Source organism: Calonectris borealis, chromosome 7, assembly GCF_964195595.1.
Source record: "Calonectris borealis chromosome 7, bCalBor7.hap1.2, whole genome shotgun sequence".
NCBI classification, from domain to species: Eukaryota; Metazoa; Chordata; class Aves; order Procellariiformes; family Procellariidae; genus Calonectris; species Calonectris borealis.
This window is the reverse complement of record NC_134318.1, coordinates 14035320-14053654: the sequence shown is the minus strand read 5'-3', so window position 1 is coordinate 14053654 and position 18335 is coordinate 14035320. Positions and strand designations below refer to the sequence as shown.

General features: G+C 46.0%; 1 protein-coding gene across 1 annotated transcript in view; it reads left to right on the top strand.

The window, feature by feature from the left end:
- Positions 1-16380, top strand: part of CDHR1 (cadherin related family member 1) — a 49935-nt gene extending 33555 nt beyond the window's left edge. The window contains exons 14-17 of the mRNA XM_075154336.1: positions 1636-1703; positions 4274-4502; positions 5439-5693; positions 13495-16380. Of these exons, the coding sequence (XP_075010437.1) occupies positions 1636-1703; positions 4274-4502; positions 5439-5693; positions 13495-14046 (1104 nt within the window). The 3' untranslated portion in view covers positions 14047-16380. The remainder of the gene's footprint in view (positions 1-1635; positions 1704-4273; positions 4503-5438; positions 5694-13494) is intronic.
- The last annotated feature ends 1955 nt before the right edge of the window (positions 16381-18335 follow it).

Here is an 18335-nt window from a genome sequence, read left to right as displayed (position 1 = left end):
AGAAAGATCCCTATGTAAGTGTCTTCTCACAGTGGGGAAAAATATGCCTATAGATTTTCCAGTATCTCACATTTTCATAGAAAGTAAGTCAGGGTATTACATGGGCCCTATGTGCTGGAGAAGCATTTCCAGCCGTCGGTGTGAGCTGTATCTCTTCAATGCAGCTGCTAGGACTGGAAACAGATTTCATGTCGCAACGCCGAGAAAGCTCCTGGCCGTGTGGGGCTCGGTGGGTGATGCAAGTCACCTTGCAGGGGCCTCACGGGTAAGGATGATGGTGGCAGGTTGCCAGAGGTCTCCAGCACAGGCTGCCTGCAAGTAAGAAAGAAAATTAAATAATCAGAATAATAAAGTGCTGAAGGCAAATTTTGGGGATAGAAGAATGAAAGAAGTGGAACATAAACAATACAGAAAAGGTTATTAGAGGAAACTAATAGGAAAGCTGTAGAAAACAGAGACTCCCAAACATCACTATCTTTGCAGGAAGAGGAATAAAAAATTATAGGAGGTGGACAGCAAAAAAAGAGATTTAAAAGAAGTTTGCAAAAGCAACAAAACTAGCCATTCTGGGCCAAGGTGCACAGGACAGCATAGCTGAGGAGTCCACAGAAAATTTACTGTCACTCAGTACTTGACCCAGATTCACCAATACAAACTGAGATACTCCAAGTAATCAGGATGGCAATTCTGGTAGAAATCCCAGGTGTGCAAATGTTTCAGGAAAAGTTAGGCAGTCCTAAAGTAGACTGCGGTCAAAATTATGGGGTGAGAGAATCTGACAAGCTTATGTCAAAGAACTGAAAAACACCTGTCAGTGGGGGTGCAGGTGTGTTATGTTAACCATGCAGGAATCAAAGACATTGTTCCAGTTTTTAGATATTTAAACAGGAAGATGAATGAACCAACCACTGCCGCCATGAATTTTGACGGCCAGATACAACAGTATAATATAAAACCTCCTCAGAGCTATCGGAGAAGCAGGAGCTACCAAATCAATAGCTTTCCTAATCCTGAGCTAAGAAAGGAAGCCAACAAGAGTCCAGAACAAAGATATCGTCTGGTGTAGTATCTGCATTACTGAAAGTCACACAGGCACAAGAATGATTAAAATATAAGCAAAGCTGAAATATTGTGTATAGATTGAAACATTCGTTATGCGTTACTTTAAATTGAATCAATTAAACAAGCAGAGGCTTAAAAATACCCTATATAAAGTAAATAGTTTTGTCTAGGGAATATACATTAATATTTAACTGATAATTAGGAAGGCTTGAAAGTGGGCTGTTTGTTTGCATCATTGAGATTAGCTTCATTTCTGTTAAAGGAAGGATGTGTTAAATGTCAATAGATGGAGCCATCTAGTGGCTTTCTCCCTGCTAGAACCTCTGGGCACCAGCCTGGCCAGGAGACAGGCGGCATCTTAGCAGCTTCCCTGGGAAAGCCAGTGACATTTCCTTGTGTTAGATTTTGCAGTTTTCTAGATGCACATTTGTTTATGTGATTTCCCCCTAAAAATGTGATGGCAAAAAAAGGGGAAAGCATTTGGGTTTTTACATGGCCTGTTGTTAAAAGAAAAATGAAACATTTATTTTTGCAGTTTAATAAAGGATGACTCTCTTATTTTCTTTTCTTAAGGCTACAGATCCAGATTCAGGGCTTTGGGGAGAAGTCAAGTACTCTATCTATGGAACAGGAGCAGATCTGTAAGTAAAAAAAAAAAGAAAACTACATAACCTCTAAGCAGAGTTTTAAAAGAATTTAAAAAAAAAAAAACAGGCTCATTCTTGACCTCCTCATTTCCAAGGACATTTATGCCATGTTCTCTGTGAGTTCTGTGAAAACAACAGAAAAACTCATGTGATCAGTAAACATCTGCTTCATGAACCCATGGAATTTTACCCACAAGCCCCCAAAAAAACATAAGGCAGCTGAAGTACTAATACACAGGATCTGTTCAGTCACCATTTGAAAAACGCTTGTAAGAGAAAGAGAAGGTTTTGGTCTAGTTACTGTGAAAAGTCAATTCTGGAGGACAAAACAATTGCTTGCTCTTTCCCTTTCCATATAGCTGTAACAATAGTTCAGTTTCAACTCTTGTCAAAATAAATCAAAGACGACAAGACTTTCAAGAATATAAACTTTAGCTTTGGAGGCCAGCTGCATTGGGTGTTCAAAGCATTTTATATATTTAAACCTCATAGTCCTGCATTAGGGAAGAAGGGAATCTGATGCTTACTTGATTTTGTAATGATGCCTAGCTCCCTCTCCCTGTCTTTGGGGACAGTGCTGGGGTAAAAACATCCTGAAACACTGTTTCTCCTACATTGCTTCCATCCCAGCAGTTGCCCTGGCCCATTGGTTGGGGCTCCCAGCCATGGCTATCATCACTAGCCATCACAGACATTGCTGCTGAAACCTCCAGCTCCTGCTGGACATGGTGGGGCTGCAGGGCAGAATACTGGAAATGAACGAGCTTTTCAGGCACTCATCCTCAGAATCCATTTTTCCATTGTTTTAAAGCTGAACACTTCTTGTTAAGGTCAAAGGCATTTAGGAGGCACAATCAAAGTCCAAAATCCAAGATGTTAAGGGTGAACCTCCTCTGTAGCCAGAAGGATACACATATAGGAGCATTTCCAGGATGGATTATTTTGAGCTCTTCACTAAGTCCTTAAGCTAGCTGCTAACTGCATAGAGGCAAGCAGGCAAAGGTCATGTCGTGCAGGCAGACCTCTTCGGTTTAAAATGTAGCAGCTGGTGCAAAGAAGCTTGTGAAGGTTGTTGACAAAGGATTTAGAAAAAACTGTGAGTGGAACTTTATTCTGATTGGAGTTATGGGGATGTTCAGACTCACTGAGGAATGAGGAAATTAAGATGTGAAGACTCTTCTTTTTCCTTCTTAAGTATGATTCTTTTTTTTTTTCTTTTCCTTGTGCCAGAATGGCATGGCTCTGCAAGGCTGGATTGATTTCCTAGCTCTGGGACCTCCAGATCTGCTGAACACACAGTTTGATGCAGATTTGAGAGTTTCAATTAGAGGCATGATTTTTTCTGTCTCAGGGGTTACATCAGTGGATATGCAGTGGCGTTGGCAGAAAAATTAGTTGTACCGGAGTAAGAGGAATAGTGTTAGCTGTTGAAGATAAAACCATTGTGCTGGTAATCCTACATCCAAGCTGCCAATGGGAGTGGGGTACACTGCTGTAATCTCTTCACATCTCAGTGCTTCTATTCTTCCACTAAAATGGGTGCAATGAGAGTCCTCTTTGCACGGTTAGGCTGGGTTGGGTGCTAAGGAGGCACTCAGCACAGGCCCTGTCTCCTGCCAGGAGTTTGCACAGCTCTTTCCACCTCCAGTTCTTGGCTTTCATCAAGACTTGTATTTGTATTGAACAGGGTAATGAAAACAATTTAAGATTCTGGATTATTAAGTGCCCCTTTTATAATCAGTTTCAATTGAGCTCACAGTTTGAATACAGAAAATATTTTGTTATCCTGTACATTAATTAAAGGGTATATAAAACCTTTCATCTGTTAAAAACCCTACTGCTTGGAGCCTACACTGGCAGTCCATTTTAAAAAGACACTGGGTTGGTATCTTCTCTATAAATCCAGGCTTTTGGCTGACACTTTTGACAGTGTCTCAGTAATTACAAATGTGTAGAATTGAACTTGCTACAGATAAATCTGAACACCCACTCCACCCCAGTGCCAGTCTGTGGAAAAGTGATTATTTTTGGAGGAGATAATTTGCCCTGCTCTTTGGGGGATATGAGAGCAGCCATTTTTCTTACCCATTCTGAGAAGAGCAGAGCTTAAATATGATATGCAGCATACTTCCCTTAACTATTGAGGTGATATCAATCAATCTTAATTTATGCAGGACATGATCTAATACATTGTACTTATAAACTGAAAAAAAAAATAGTCAGTTCCTTAATGTTTTAACGCAAAGAAATCACTCTGGAGAAGGCCATCACATTGAGCATTTACTGAGGACAAAGGCTTTAACAGAAAATGCAGCTAAAATGGCTAATGCACAATAGATAGAAAAACACCAAACACTGATAGTTCTCTGGTTTTCAAGCCTAAAGGAACTAGCCAAAAATAGGTGGAGTGAATGATTTGGAAACATCAGCCAGACAGGAGTTAGGTGAAGAGTACCAATCTTTGGGCACAGCATTTCGATGTTTACAGCCCACCTTTGCCCCAGGCTGTAAACACACACTAAGTGACCAAAAAACCCAAAAGTCTCTCCATGCTTCTTTTCCAGGTTCCTAATCCACCCATCAACAGGTATAATTTACACCCAGCCCTGGGCTGTATTAGATGCTGAAGTGAACTCAAAGTATAATTTCTATGTGAAGGCAGAGGACACAGATGGGAAATACAGCTTGGCTGAAGTGTTTATCACTGTGCTAGATGTCAATGACCACTCTCCAGAGTTCAATGAAAACATCCAGGAAAAGACGATGATCATCGGGTCACCGGTGAAGATAGAGGTGAGAGACGACACGGTGTGTCACAAAGCAGAGTGCTTTGGAAAAGCCCCGGCTCTGCTGTTTATTGCTCAGGGATCATGATGAATGCCTGGAAGTTGGCTTTTCCTGGGGCTTTATTTTGCACATCCATTTGTATGCAACAAATGGATTAAAGCATGGAATGACAGTATTTACAGACTGCTGAGAAGGAGAAATAAGTTCTACAGGGAAAAGATAAAGTTCTGTTACAGTATTTGAACCATCAGCTGGTGGAGGATCCTGGATTATACGGTGATCATATGAAGCCTAAAAAAGATGAGTGAATGAAAGTACAGGGGTTTGAATACTTAAGCTTCCTGCCACGCCTTTGTGTTCAACCACACAACTTCTTTCCCTTCACTTTGCAGAATTTTTCATTGATCCAGTGTGGAGCAGGAGGTAAAAAAAATGCAATAACAATTCACAAGCAAAGGAGCAGAACATCCTATGTTACGCATATTTGAATGTATATAGTGAAGCCTAATTACACAACACCTAATCTTAGCAGAATAAATACCACAACACAAAAATTAAGGCAGCTATAGTTTATAGTGTGGAGCTAATCCCATTGTTCTCTATTCACCTCACATTTGTCCCCCACGCTGTGTGAGAAATTCCCCAGCAGTGGACCATTTGCATTCTACAGATAGGTTACGGTTCAGTTTTCCCTCTGATTTTATTTAATCTCAAATAGAAATCGCTTATACAAAAAGAACTCTAGTCCTGCTGATTTTCACTAGTAAATGTAGCATAGCTGATACCAAAAAATGGGAAATTGTTTCGAAGATAAAACAAAAACAGCCCAGTCATCTCACAGCATGGATATTATTGGAAGTGAATGCTCAGAAACTTTGAGAGTTTTATCTTCAGGCAAAATACAAACAATAACATCTTTGTTCTTTACAATTCCTCTACCAGGCTATAGATCAAGATGCAGAAGAACCCAACAACATTGTAGATTATTCCATCATGCAAGCAGATCCAGCCAATGTGTTTGATATCGACCAAAGCACAGGGGAAATCAAGCTGAAATCCTATATCCGTTCCCTGGACATCATCCACAACATCACAAAGAACAAAGACTGCATATGGTCAGTGGTGGTGCAGGCCAAAGACCGAGGCTCCCCGTCCTTCAGTACCACGGCAGTTCTGAAGATTGATATCACAGAGGAGGTAAGCAAACGTTTTAGAAAAATCGTTATGTGAGATGATCCTTGAGAGGCACCAAAGAGTAGTCACTGCTTGCTCCATTTCTGAGACTACTTTAAAGATGCTTCAGGAGTTGAAATCAACAGCCAAAAAGTTGCCAGCTATTGCTTCTCCTTTCTTGCTAGTTCTGTTTTGTAGAGTGTTTCTAGAGCCTTGTGGTGAAGCCGAGTTCTACAAACGTAAAAGACATTGTGATCAGAGAAATTGCAAAGGTGCAAAGGTAGGAGCATAATGTGGTTGGGAGACGAGTTTCTTGCGTCTGATTGTTAGAGATAGATGCAAATTAAGGGCTATAGACTCCTGAGAGTAAAGGTAAATCCTGACTGCTAAATTTCTGGTTTTTTGTTTTCATTCAGGAGAAAAACAATCTTTTTCCCCTACAAAAAGTGAGTGGAAAGTAGCTGGGGCCAGAGTGAAATATATCAGACCAGTTTTGCAAGTCAACATAAGTGACATAGGAAAAGTGAGAAAACTATAGAATTTTGGATGTGAGTTTAATAATTGCAGTACTATTAGCAGACGAAACAAGAAAACTCTACAAGGTAGCACACGTAGGTTGAGAGTTTCCTGTTAGTCCAATTTTTACATCAACCAAAGAACAAGCAGCGATTTATGGTGAGCAGCGCATGCTTGCATGATTCTTATTTATTGTAACTGCCTTGCCATGCCTTTAAGTAGGTAGCAGCAGGGAGGAAATGGAGTTTAAAGTAGATGAGAAACACATCATTAGCCTGACAGTCTCTGGACCACACACATACTGGGCAAAGATGCAAATCTCTTCCTGCAGACAGCAGCTGGCCTTCTCTTTCTTTGGTCAAAATGTACCCGCTGCTCTTTTATCTATTACAATCTTTCTCTGTTTTCTCCGTCTCCTCTTATTCCATTGACACTCCTTATCAGGTGCATTTATATGATACTTCTTGTATACAGTTCAGAGCCTGCTGGAAGTTAAAAGGCGTCTGCAGAGAACACTTGTGCTCGTCGGCAAGGTAAACTTAGCCGCCAGCAGCACCGGAGTAACTCCCGGTCTCTGTCATCAGCGCCTGCCCCACCAGGACTGCCGGAGGACTCGGGTCTGCCCTAGCAGAGGGGGTGCCTGGCGTGGGGCTGCCTCTTGGGGCTGGCCAGCCCCGCTGCAAGTTCTGTGAAAGCTGCCATGCAGCGCTGGGGCTCGGCGTGGGCAGGGCATGCCGCTTCAAGGCTCTGCCATGTGGAGCTGGGGGACTGGGCATGCTGCGTCTCTGTGATAAGTCTAGAGATTTAGCCATTCTTACTGATATAAAGGAAATAAACTGCTTAACACTTCGATTTCCCACGGAAACCATAAGTTTTGGTGGTTTTTATACCACAAATAAGAATTGCTAGCTGCAGCCAACACTGGGAGCGCCCGCCCTCCCTGCCTTGCTTCCAGGCTTCTCACAGGGCGCACATTTCAGGAGCGCGTGGCACCGGGTGGCCTCAGGCGCTGTCCCCACTGTTGGCCCCCAGCATCTAGCCTCCAGCTTTCCCTCCCCTCCCCGATGAGCTGATAACCTCTCTGTTAGCGTGCGGGGCTAAGGCACAGGGCTGAGGGGTCTCGAGGGGAGGGAGGGTGCCCACACCTCCTCTGCGGGGGGAGATGATGTGTCCCTGAACCAGCTGATGAAGGACATCTGGAAGGAAAACAAGAGCAGCGGATGCTTTGGGATAAAGAGTTTCCTGGATTTCCTTCTAGTGCTTGAAGCAACATCAGCACCTGATGAAAGAAGGTGTCTCGTACAAAGTCCCCTCTCTGCTTCCTTTTCTCCCCCTCCAGGGGTGCAGTTTTGGCACAAAGCAAGGGAGCACCCCTCCTGATAGAGTCTAAAGGGGAAGCAGAGAGGGCTGTGAAGGCATGGATTCCTCTCAGACACAGTTTTTCCCTTCTTCCCATGTTCTTCTCGATGCCAAGGCCCAACACAGAGCCCAAGATAGCAACAGCATCTTCTTTCTTCACTTGAGTAGGTCTCTTCAGCAGGATCTGCACTACTAATCTGATGTCGCATCCTCCATAAGCTTTTGTACATTTCTTCATTACTTCTTCCATTGCTTGCAATGATTTGGGTTGGGTTTTTTTTTATCCAAGAGCATCACATCTCCTTGCAAAAACCACTCTTAAATTTCAGCTCGCACGTGAGTGAGATGCAGTGCCAGCGTATAAAACCCTTGGTCACACCCTATGTCCCAGAGACAGCACAGTCGCTGCTAACACTTTGTGAAGGAAACAGTCTCTTGGTATAGGGACATCGCGTACACGCACGCTCTCGCACACGTGCACACACTCTCAGAGGCTGTTACAAATGTACATTTCATCCCTCTGTGCTCCAGCTGTACAGAGTCTCTTTTAGCTGTTTGGTGGGCATTTATGTATTACTGATTTTGGATAAGGAGGATATTTTTGTAATGCATCCTCTAGAGGTTTCCTGCAGTGTTAATCACACCAAGTAATTAAACAGGCGTATTTTCTGATTAACATTTACCATTGCAATTAGCGCAAGGCTGTGCCCTTCAAGATAGATGCCTTGTGGCTAAGTTCAGCAGTATTGCGCATCAAAAGGACCTTTAGCTCTTGAAATAATACAGTGATGAAAAATTCCAGAGGCCTTTTAATTTAACTGAGTCTGGTTTTATGGAAATTGGTATTGAGTGGCATCTGTTAATCTCCTATCCTTTCTCAACAGAATACGAAACATATGCTGAAAAAGCCACTCTTTTTTCACCCTTACGTCTCATTCAAAAAATCTATTCCTGCTGCCTGAGATTTTCACGGAAAGCTGATTCCCACTCCCGATCCTGTAGGTTGGCCTGATGGGGGGATCCCTCTGCCTCTGAATGACTCCACTGAGGTTCTGCAAGTATATGGGGGCATTTATTTACACCTCTTCATGGACTGAGGCTTAAGTCCACATTTAGGTAGCATAATCTGTGGTTCTTAATCGCCTTGGCCACTCATTTAGACTTCTAAATATAGCTGGTGAGTCTCAGTTTTAGATTCCCCTAATTGAAAGATTCAACAAATACCTTCTGTGAATTAATGTGGATATGTCCTTCTCTGTCATACTAACTCTGCAACCATGGGAGGTGTGGTTGCTGATGGCACTAAACATCCTTTGCCACATTTGCAGAGCAGTTAGCTTTTTATTTCCACTGTTACATGGACCTTGAAATAAATTGTTCAGAAAAGGTTGGTTTGATTTGAGAAGTCTTGCCCCATGCTCATGTTTGTATTACAAAGTGACGTAAATGCAGCCTTTATATACGGTGATAGCACTGCTCTTTGGGATAAGCACTGGAGGGCGCAGCTTGTGTTCTACCTCGGAGCAGGAGTTACTTCTGAAGCAGATCTCCTGATCATCCCCACATACGGTGGGATGGCTTATGTCTCGGATAGCTCCAAGCACACAAAGTGGACTTCTTTCAGAGGAAAATGTGTTTGGGGAGCACACCTAGTGTGCTTTGGCGCCAGCGGGCAGCCCGTCCCTGCAACCAGGCTAGAGCAATCTGAAGCAAGACCCCAGAAATGCTGAATATGTGGAAGTGGGCTCTTCGGAACCAGCTGGTTCCTTGTACAGATCCACTTGCTCAAGTCGACAGAGCCCAAGTTGTCTATAATCTGCGATAGCTTGGGCTCTTAACAGCTTTGCCTGCTTACTTAGACTTCTAAATATAGCTGGTGAGCCTTAGCTGGTCGCGTGGTTGAACAGCTCAACTGCATGCTCCCGTTGGGGCCAACTTCTGGATACGCTGCCCACTTGTTCTGCTCGCTGCTCACTATGGAAGGCTCTTGAGAAGCTGCCAGGAGGTGTGGATGTCTGCACACTGCAAACTGTTGTGGCAGGAGAGAGAAAAACAAAGGAAATAAGTCACCATTTCAGTAGCAAAGAGAGACACGGGAATCCTTTTTGGAAAACTCAGGTTTTTGGGGAGGAAGCCACTGTGGAGGAAGGATGGCAAGAATAAGCCCCACGTGCTGCAGAGGGGTGTTTTCTGCAGCCTGCCCTTCAGGTACGCAGCCTGAAAGCATGCATCTATGCTGAAGCTGCACAGTGCTGGGTCTTGCGAAACCGGCTTCAAAGGCATGTGTCAATGTTGGAGCCTCTCGAAAGCTGGCGAGTCCCAGTGACCGCTGGGCACTTTAGCACCCTGCGGGACGCGGGCTGAGGAGCTTCTCTGCACGGGACAGACAGTCACAAGGGTTCTGCAAGGGACCATACTTGCCTATTAAACAAAAAATAGGTGACGACATCTTTTAATCCAAACAGTTGTTTTAATCTTTTTAATTGTATTCTTGTCCCAGGATTGGACTTCTCCTTTCTCAAAGCTGATAGGAACAGCTTAGCTACATCCAAACTTCTGCCACGGTTCTGTAACCCTCTAATTGTCCCCAACCCTTCTCTGGGCCAGTGCTCATTATAACTGTGAAGTCACAGCAAAAAAACAGCGGAGCATTATCTTTTGTGAGCAGTGGTATTTTAACTTTTTTGATGGCTATTAAGAGAGAGAGTGTTTCTTCCAGGTTTTGGCCCACAGAGATGTGACAGTGCTTCTCATACCAGCTTTCGTTTCATTGTGTATCTGCTTTTTTTTTGTGTGTGTACAAGAGAAATGGGTACTCTTCAAAATGCAGCATGCCTCTTAGGAAAAAACAACAGCTAAATTAATTACAAAGTGGCACTATTTGTTGACCCGGTTCTGAGGCACTGTTGGTAATTGATACGATGACTTGAAGGTGTTTTGAACATGCAGGGTAGTGCTCAGAGCCAAAGCGCTTAAACTTAGGTGTCCCCACGCTCCCAGATTTTCACTGTCAGAAGGTGCTCAGCCCTCCCTCAGACCTGGTCTGTGTGTTAACTGGCTGGGCCACAGTGATGACACAGACAAGATTGCAAAGATTTTTGGTGACAAATGCACTTACATAAGCCTCTCTGCAGGCTGGCTAAGATGATGCTGTTCCAGGCTTGTTTTGCAAGTTATTCTTCCTATTTATCCTGAGTGTCATGGCCATGACAAACAGAAATTCTCCCACTGTATGCTTACAAAATGCCTTCTGTTTTTATGCAGATGTTACTGAAGAAGTTATCCAAGGCTGATTCCAGGCAAAGCTTTGTATAGTACAGGCCCAGTAACTAGAATATAGGCTGAACCGGCTAACTATTAATGGTTTTAGTTTTGGTATTAATCACCTCGTCATAACTGGAAGCTCTGAACAGGTGCCAAACTTGGTGAGACAAGGGGGAGATGAACGAAGCTGAATTCTGAAACTCCCCATACGATTTCCATCAGTTCTTACCCCTGCAACTGTTGTACACCGGCAACATAGACATGTACTTCTGTCTAATCCTGTTTATTCAAGGTTTTCAAATAGCTAATCAAATAATTATTACTGAGATACAGAATCTTCTTAATTGTATGTCATCTTTCTCCTTTTGTTGGTCCTATACTATTTAGCCATCTGTGCCTCGCTACAAAATAGGTCTTGACAACACTCAGAAGTGGACTGATTTCAGGTCATGTACTACTTAACAGGGTTTATCTGACACTTAATTCATCAGACTTTCACATGAAGTTAAGTAAGACAGGGTAGAATTTCTGTCATCTGATGGGATTTAAGTACACAAAATCCATGTAATGCAGAAGAGCAAAGCTGATGTGAATCCAAGCTCCACCAAAGCTGTGGGCTGCTCTGCTTTTGGTTTCTAGCTTAGGTCCATTCCTAATTAAATAATGGAAAAACTCTTTGCAGCAAACTCTTTGTCAGCAAAATGATGACAATTGGTCGCTACCTGTAAGGTAATGTGGTCCATGAGTTTCAATAGCATTTCTTCGCCCATTTTTCTTTGGCAATAGGAAACATGCAGGGTAGGGGAAGGGTGGTCTTGGATAATGTGTTTGAGGTAGGCTGTGAAAATACAGAAGTGAAGTGAAGACAATGGGGTGTGTATTAATGAATTTATATTCCCTAAGTTTAGGGATGTGGTTTAAAAATAAATAGTGTTCCTGTGTAATACGTGACAAGAGGTACTCTGAAGCGTCCTTTGGGGATACTCTTAGGCATCTCCTTCCACAGACTGGGGAGGGTAAAGAGATGAGCGTCCTAGTTTAGAGCCATACAGGGAAATCCATCTGATCTCACTTTAAACGTCTAAAAGTCAGAGGTTCAAGTCCAAGCTAGTGACAAGGCCCTCCTTAAACTCACTTTGATACCTATTTTAGCATGTGGTGACTACTCCTCCTTTTCTTCCCATTGACTAAAAGCTGGGAGCTTAGACTGCTAAAATGCAGATAACCTGTCGCTAGACATGCAGAGTTTGGGTGATGATTCCCTCCTGGGGTCGAGGCCAGAGGAGTGGGGCACGGTGGGTTGCCCTGTCTCTCCGCAGCCTCTCGTAGCTTTATGACCTGCTCGTGAATGTGCCATTTCTGAAGGATCTCCTGGCCTTGCACAACACTACTGTCTGTCCAGATACCCTTGCAGGAGCTTGTATTCATTATGAACTTCTCTTGGAAATGTAGTCCAAGGGTGGACTACCGTGCCATGAACAAGGGTGATCTATGTGCCGCGCTGCTATCCTTTATTCGCTGATCAACCAGGTGTTTATACGTGCTCCCTAACTTTTAGTGTTTGTGGATTCAGTTCAATGTCATTGCAATCTCCTCTCCTGTGCCTAGTTCAACACTTAGCTCCCTTTATTTCATATGCTTTCTATCCTGTACACATTTTACCCTAGTTCCCTAGTTGTATTTATAATAGATGCTGGCCTCTTTCAAATATAAATATGTGAGGGCTGACCATTTCTCTTATTTTTGATATTTCCAGATCAAGTCCAGGGTAAAATCCTATATTTTAGGTCTCAAGAAGCGTCCGTGGACAATATTTGGAATTTGCATGAGTGGCGTCCTTTCCACCATTTCTGTAACAATGGTGATCTCCACCATCATGTACTGGAAAAGTGTGAAAAGATCCAGGCTCCACCCGCAGGGCAAAATCCGCAAAATTATACGGGGACCTCCGAGACGCACAGTGTGCTAAGCTGCAAAGTGAACTGGCCATTCATTTGTCCTTAATATGCCATATGTAGCTTATGTTATTGCTGATTTCTTTTATTTCTAAAAACAAAGCTCTTTAGCTCTACTCATGTCCCCTACCTCAAAGAGTTTTGTTATGTCTGTAAAAGAGTACTTGAAAACAGAATGCAGTACATACCTGCTAACTACTCATTTGTACACTGTAATTTTATCAAGTGAAGTTTTCTCATAATCTTTTTAATGCTGTGCTCAGTAATAGTCCTATAAACTGCATCACCGTATCCCCTGCAACTCTTTTTGAAAGATCATTTTCTACTCATAAACTTCTGTTTGGGTTCAGCACTATTATTCCTAGGAAATTAACTCTGAAATGTAGTACAGCAATACAGCTGCAGATCCTGGAGCCAATTATTTTCTTGCTCGGTTCTGGCAAGTTAAACAAGCACTATGGTGACACGCAGGAATCCGTCCTACGTCGGCGGCAGTACTCCTGTAAGCTTTTGTGTTCGACAGGCGTCCATCTCGCAATACTGTAATGCTTGCCCAGTCTCCTGCTCCGTCTAAATTCTCCAAACCTGGACTGGCTCTTTGACTCTCATTTTTTTTAGAGACGATTTCCATTAGTCAGCCCTGCTTGTTACATATTTTGGACAAATGAAATTTCTGGGTCACTGTCTGTCCCATAGAGTAAGTCATGTGTTTTCTTTGTACTCTTTTACAGACTCTTCACAAAGGGCCTATGGCCGCCTTTTTGATGCAAACTAAAGATAACCCCATGAAAGCCTTAGGAGTGCTAGCTGGCGTCATGGGCATAATGGTGCTGATAACTATCATGATCTCTACTGCCATGTTCTGGCGCAATAAGCGGTCCAACAAAATCATGCCGGTGAGAAGGATCATAAAAAAGAGACAGACCCCGCAGTCCCGGGCAGTCAGGATGGAGTGGCTGAAGTTCAAGAGGCCCAGCAATGCTGCGGAGAAGTTTGTCGTTGAGGATGATGCCAAGAGCCTGCACAACGAGAACAGCAACAACAACATCCAGGTTGCCCCTGTGCTGCCGGCCGCCCCCTCGCCCCCGCCGCCCCCAGCCCTGGCTCCCAGGGGGGACGCCCTGGGGTGGCGGGTGCCAACCGTGTCCGGCTCCCTCACTCCCAAGTTTATAAACAAGCAGCTGAAGAAGAGAGGTCATGGCAGTGCCCACAACGCCCTCGTGTCAGAGCTCAAAATGAAGTTTGAGAAGAGGAACGCAGCTATCGGTGAGCCCCACATCTAGGTGCTCTTGGCAGCCCCCAGAGACTGCGGATTGTGGCCGTGCATGGATATATTTATGTGCTGTGGTCTTCCCTGTGTCTGTCAGCACCCTGTGAACTGAGAGCAGCTTCTTGCTGTGATAGCCACCCCTCACCTTCTGCAAGTGTTACGTGCTACCAAGTCACCCCACCAGCAAACGCTGCGGTCCGTGTCCAGTTGCGACTGCAGTTCCTTCAGCTCGTGTCCCAGTGCTGGTCCCTTCCTGCAGCTCTCTGACCAGGGTGCTGAGTACTCTCACGCCAGCCACAGTGTCCCCACGTGAATGGGGATTCAGGTTGCCCCTGTTTTGGAGGTCCCTACCCAGAGTCCTGGTTTTCAAACAAGGCGCTCTGCAGCCGAGGCGCTGGGGGGTGCCGCTTCTGACCTGGTCTGGCAGGTGGGTTTGAGGTGTCCAAAAACCCATCACTTCAAATCCCAGACCCACTTTTGAAGACGTTGGCCTGGCTGTGGCACCAGCACAGAGTTGATGGGCAGGTCTCCTACAGCGGTGACACTGCACGCTGCAAGAGGGTAGCGCGTAGCTGGTACCTGCTGTCCTCAGGGCGCGATGTGCTTTGCAACAGCTGGCGGAGCGATGTGCTCACGGCCTGAGTACCTTCATTCCCAAAAGGTAAGCGGGCAGGCTTGGAGAAGTTCTTCGTTTTCCTGCAGCTTATGCTGGGTTTTGCCAGAGTACATTGACATGATGCTGCGCTTCGCTTCTGCCCTGGGCTTGCCTGCTACTCAGGGGACAGGAGGGCCACCTCAGCCTTCCCTAGACCAGCTGGGGCAAGATTCGAGCGCAGAAGTTGAACAGCAGCGCTCGCTCGATACTGCCTCCGTCTGGCACCGCGTCCCCTAACGAGGGGGAGGCCAGCAGGAGAAGGTCATGATTAAAGCAGCAGGGAAGACAAGGTAAAACCGAGAGAAAAATGATAAGTGAAAAATGCAGACGTGCTGGGAAGTCGCATATGTCGGTCAGGGAAGTGTCTGGAAAGATTATTTGGTTTTGTACACTGCTAGCAGGAGGTGTTGGGGAATGTATTTCAGCACCTCTCCTGGCTTGCTCCAGGGACTGGTGAGTGCAAAAGGAGGTTTCCATAAAATATTCTGGTTTGTCCTATCAGTATTTTTGAGTGTATTATGCAACAGTTAATGGGCCGGGGGGGGGGGGAGGGGGGGGGGAGGGTTTGGGGGCAGCTGACACTTTTTTTTCCTGTTACGTGACAGTAAAAAGGCACTGAAGGCAGAGCACTTTTTTCACTGGATCTACCCCACAGTTTCTCCCTCATGTTCGTTCCTGAGGAGATGTTTTTCAGCTGGGCCTGGCTGTTTCCCACCCCTTGGGCAGAAGGCAGCGTGCGCCCGGCTGGCTGGGGAGCAGCACCCTGCACCCTCTGCCTGAGCCCTGGCCCCGCAGGGCAGCTGTGCTGTCATGGGTCGGCACCATGAACATCAAGATGGGGAGCAAACCCTACAGGACAGGATGCTGTGTTAATTCAAGGGAGTGATGAGACTCTTCTCCAGCTGTCATTTCAGCCGGACCAGCAGACCTGGCCCTCAGGGGCTCTTCTTCCCTCACCCCATTAGCTGGTGTAATTCCCTTTGCAGCAGGACTCCATCAGCTTAGGGGATAGCTGGTTGAATGGGAAGTTACCCACTTAGGGGAGAAATCTTGGGGGTTTTGTAACTTCAGTTCAATCCACCTAGAAGCCAGAGGGTGACTGTGGCTCATGTCACCCGCAGGCTGAGCCAGGAGCTGTAGCCGAGAGGTGCAGCAGGGTCCCGGCTGGAGGGCCGTGGCAGCAGCGCTGCTCCCAGAGCCTCTCCTGCCCTATCTTGTTTCCTCCACTGTTTCCTTGCTCATCCCTCCTCCGAGGGCTGTGAGGCCCAGGCTCTCACGTTGTCCTCGTTCTTGGCCTCCGGCCGCGAGCCGGTGGGAGGGAGGGGAAGCGCAGCCCCCGGCTCCACTCCTGGTTCCCTGCGCGAGCACGCGCCTTCTGCTGCTTGTGTCTCTGCCAGCTTCTGCGAGGTTTCCCGAGGTACCAGAAGTTCCTGATTTATTCCCCGTACTACTGTTTTCCCGATGTTGTCTTGAAGCCAGTATTCAATGTTCATTCTCCAATGAGGAAAGCCTATAAAGACCATTCAATTAAGTGAGATTTAACAGGAATTATAGGCTTATAGTCTTAGAGGTTATATTTAAGAGGGAATAAAGATGTTTTATTACTATGTTGTGAGACTTTTTTCCAGTTACTCTGTATTTCAACTTCAGGGTTTTTTTTTTATAAATAAAACTGCAAAAGGTGCTTCTGTGCATGGTGTGCTTCTGCTGGCAATGATGCCTTGTCATTGCTTGTTATGTGACCGCGCGGGCGCAGGCAGCCAGGTGGCTTTCCAGGATGACCACGAGTCAGGAGAGAGGGGCTGTGTGGTTTTTGGGCAACGCCAGCCTGGAAGGAGAGGAGGTGAGACGTGGGATGCCATGGGGGACGGGCAGGGCCACAGACAAGCCCCTGGCCGAGCGCCCGTTGCGCTCTGCAGCCCGCTGCGGCACGCCCCGGGGGCAGGAAGGCTCTTCGTGAGGCGGCAGGTTTAGTTTGGTGCTGACGCTCGCTGGGTACGTGATTTGTTATGAACTTTCTACATGTGGTGATGGAATGTTTTGCCTTTGCCTGGCTCTTTCCTCGCTGTGATTCAGCAGCTCTCTTTACAGTCTCTACCGTTTGACGTTGTTCCTCCGTGTTGACTGGGGTGGGAGAAGGCCAGGCGTTACAGGTACTGGTTTGTTTTTCACTCCCCCTCGTGCACGGCCCCATGCTGGTCCTCAGCCAGCATCAGCTCATGCCTGAGCCCGTACACACCGTCTCCCCAGGGGTTTTTCCAGGCCACGGTTGTCTCCCCAGTTGGCCGGCTGCTTCTGCCCCTTCCCCACCGCCCCAGACCCCCGTCACACGTGCTGCAGCTGCCCGGCCGCCCCTGTCCCTGCAGCCGAACCCTGGAGCTCCTCGGCGTTTCTTTGCAATCTGTAACTGTAAAAGACTAGAAATCAAGCAGAGGACATCTGCGTATTCTGAAAATCCGTCACGTTTATTACTTTGACACTAAAAGACTGACAAGACGAGGAAGTCCCTTGAGGTATAACACCGAGAGTCAGCGCTGACCAAACAGGTCTCTGTTCAAAAGCTGTGCAGTAAGTTACAGCAGAAGGAGGCGCTGGGGAGGAAACGAGGAGAGACAGCGCGGAAACACACAGCAAAACCCAAAATACAACTAGAAAGCCAAACTGCCACATGATGAAGCTCACATTAGGCTTTATCTCTGCTTACAACTGAGGTTTCTACTCTAGTTTTTTCTTTTTGAGGCAGTCTGTAACAATACGTACGACAAGGGCTGCGAGTCTGTCGGCCACGTGCTTTGGTTGTGCTGGAAAGCACGAGGCCAAAAAAGAAAAAAATAAGTCACATGTCCTCAGACCCCCGAGAAACGCAGCGTGAGCTGCTCCACAAGCAGGGGGTGGCTGCTTTTACGTGCATATTTGGGGGGTTTTGCCTCCAGAAAGGAGGCGAGCTTTGGTTTCAAAGCAGCAGGATGGGCAGGAGGCCTGTCTGCATTTGGGGAGGGTGCCTGGCTTGCCCCTTCAGCTTCAACCCTGGCCCCACCACCCTCTCTGCTCCGGCCACCTGTTCCGCCAGCCCGGTTCAGGCCGAGCCTCCCCGTCACCCCCTGCGTCACCCCGCAGCCAGGCGCATTGCGGGAAAAGGGAGACAAGCGGTGGGGAGGGTGGAAGGGGGAACAGCAGTTGAGTGTTTGCCTGCAAAAGGCAAACTGTTCATTTTTCACCAGCTCTTGTTCTTAACTTTAAAAAGAATGTGTTAACACAACGCTTGTGTAGCAATAGGTGTTGGGGGGGGTGTTAGTGTCTTCATGTTAGAGAGAGCGTGTGTGTGTGCATGCGCACGTGTGTGCGTGTCTTAGTGTTAGTGTGACACTAAAATGGTCCTCTGAGATATGTTTGGACACAAGTAAAAGGCCCTCCCTCTCTCCCTAGTACAAAAAAAAAAACCCAACAAAACCCAAAACAACTCAAAAACCCCGAAACCCTGTGCTGCGGCTACATTACGCTAGTGTTAAGTAAGCGCTCACACTCTTCCTGCTTGTGGTACCGCCGAGGCTGTGAACCTCTTAGGGCTGTGTAAACCTTAAGGAGGAGGAAGGAAAAAACCAAAACAAAGCAAAACAAACAAAGAAAAAACCCACCCCCAAAACCAA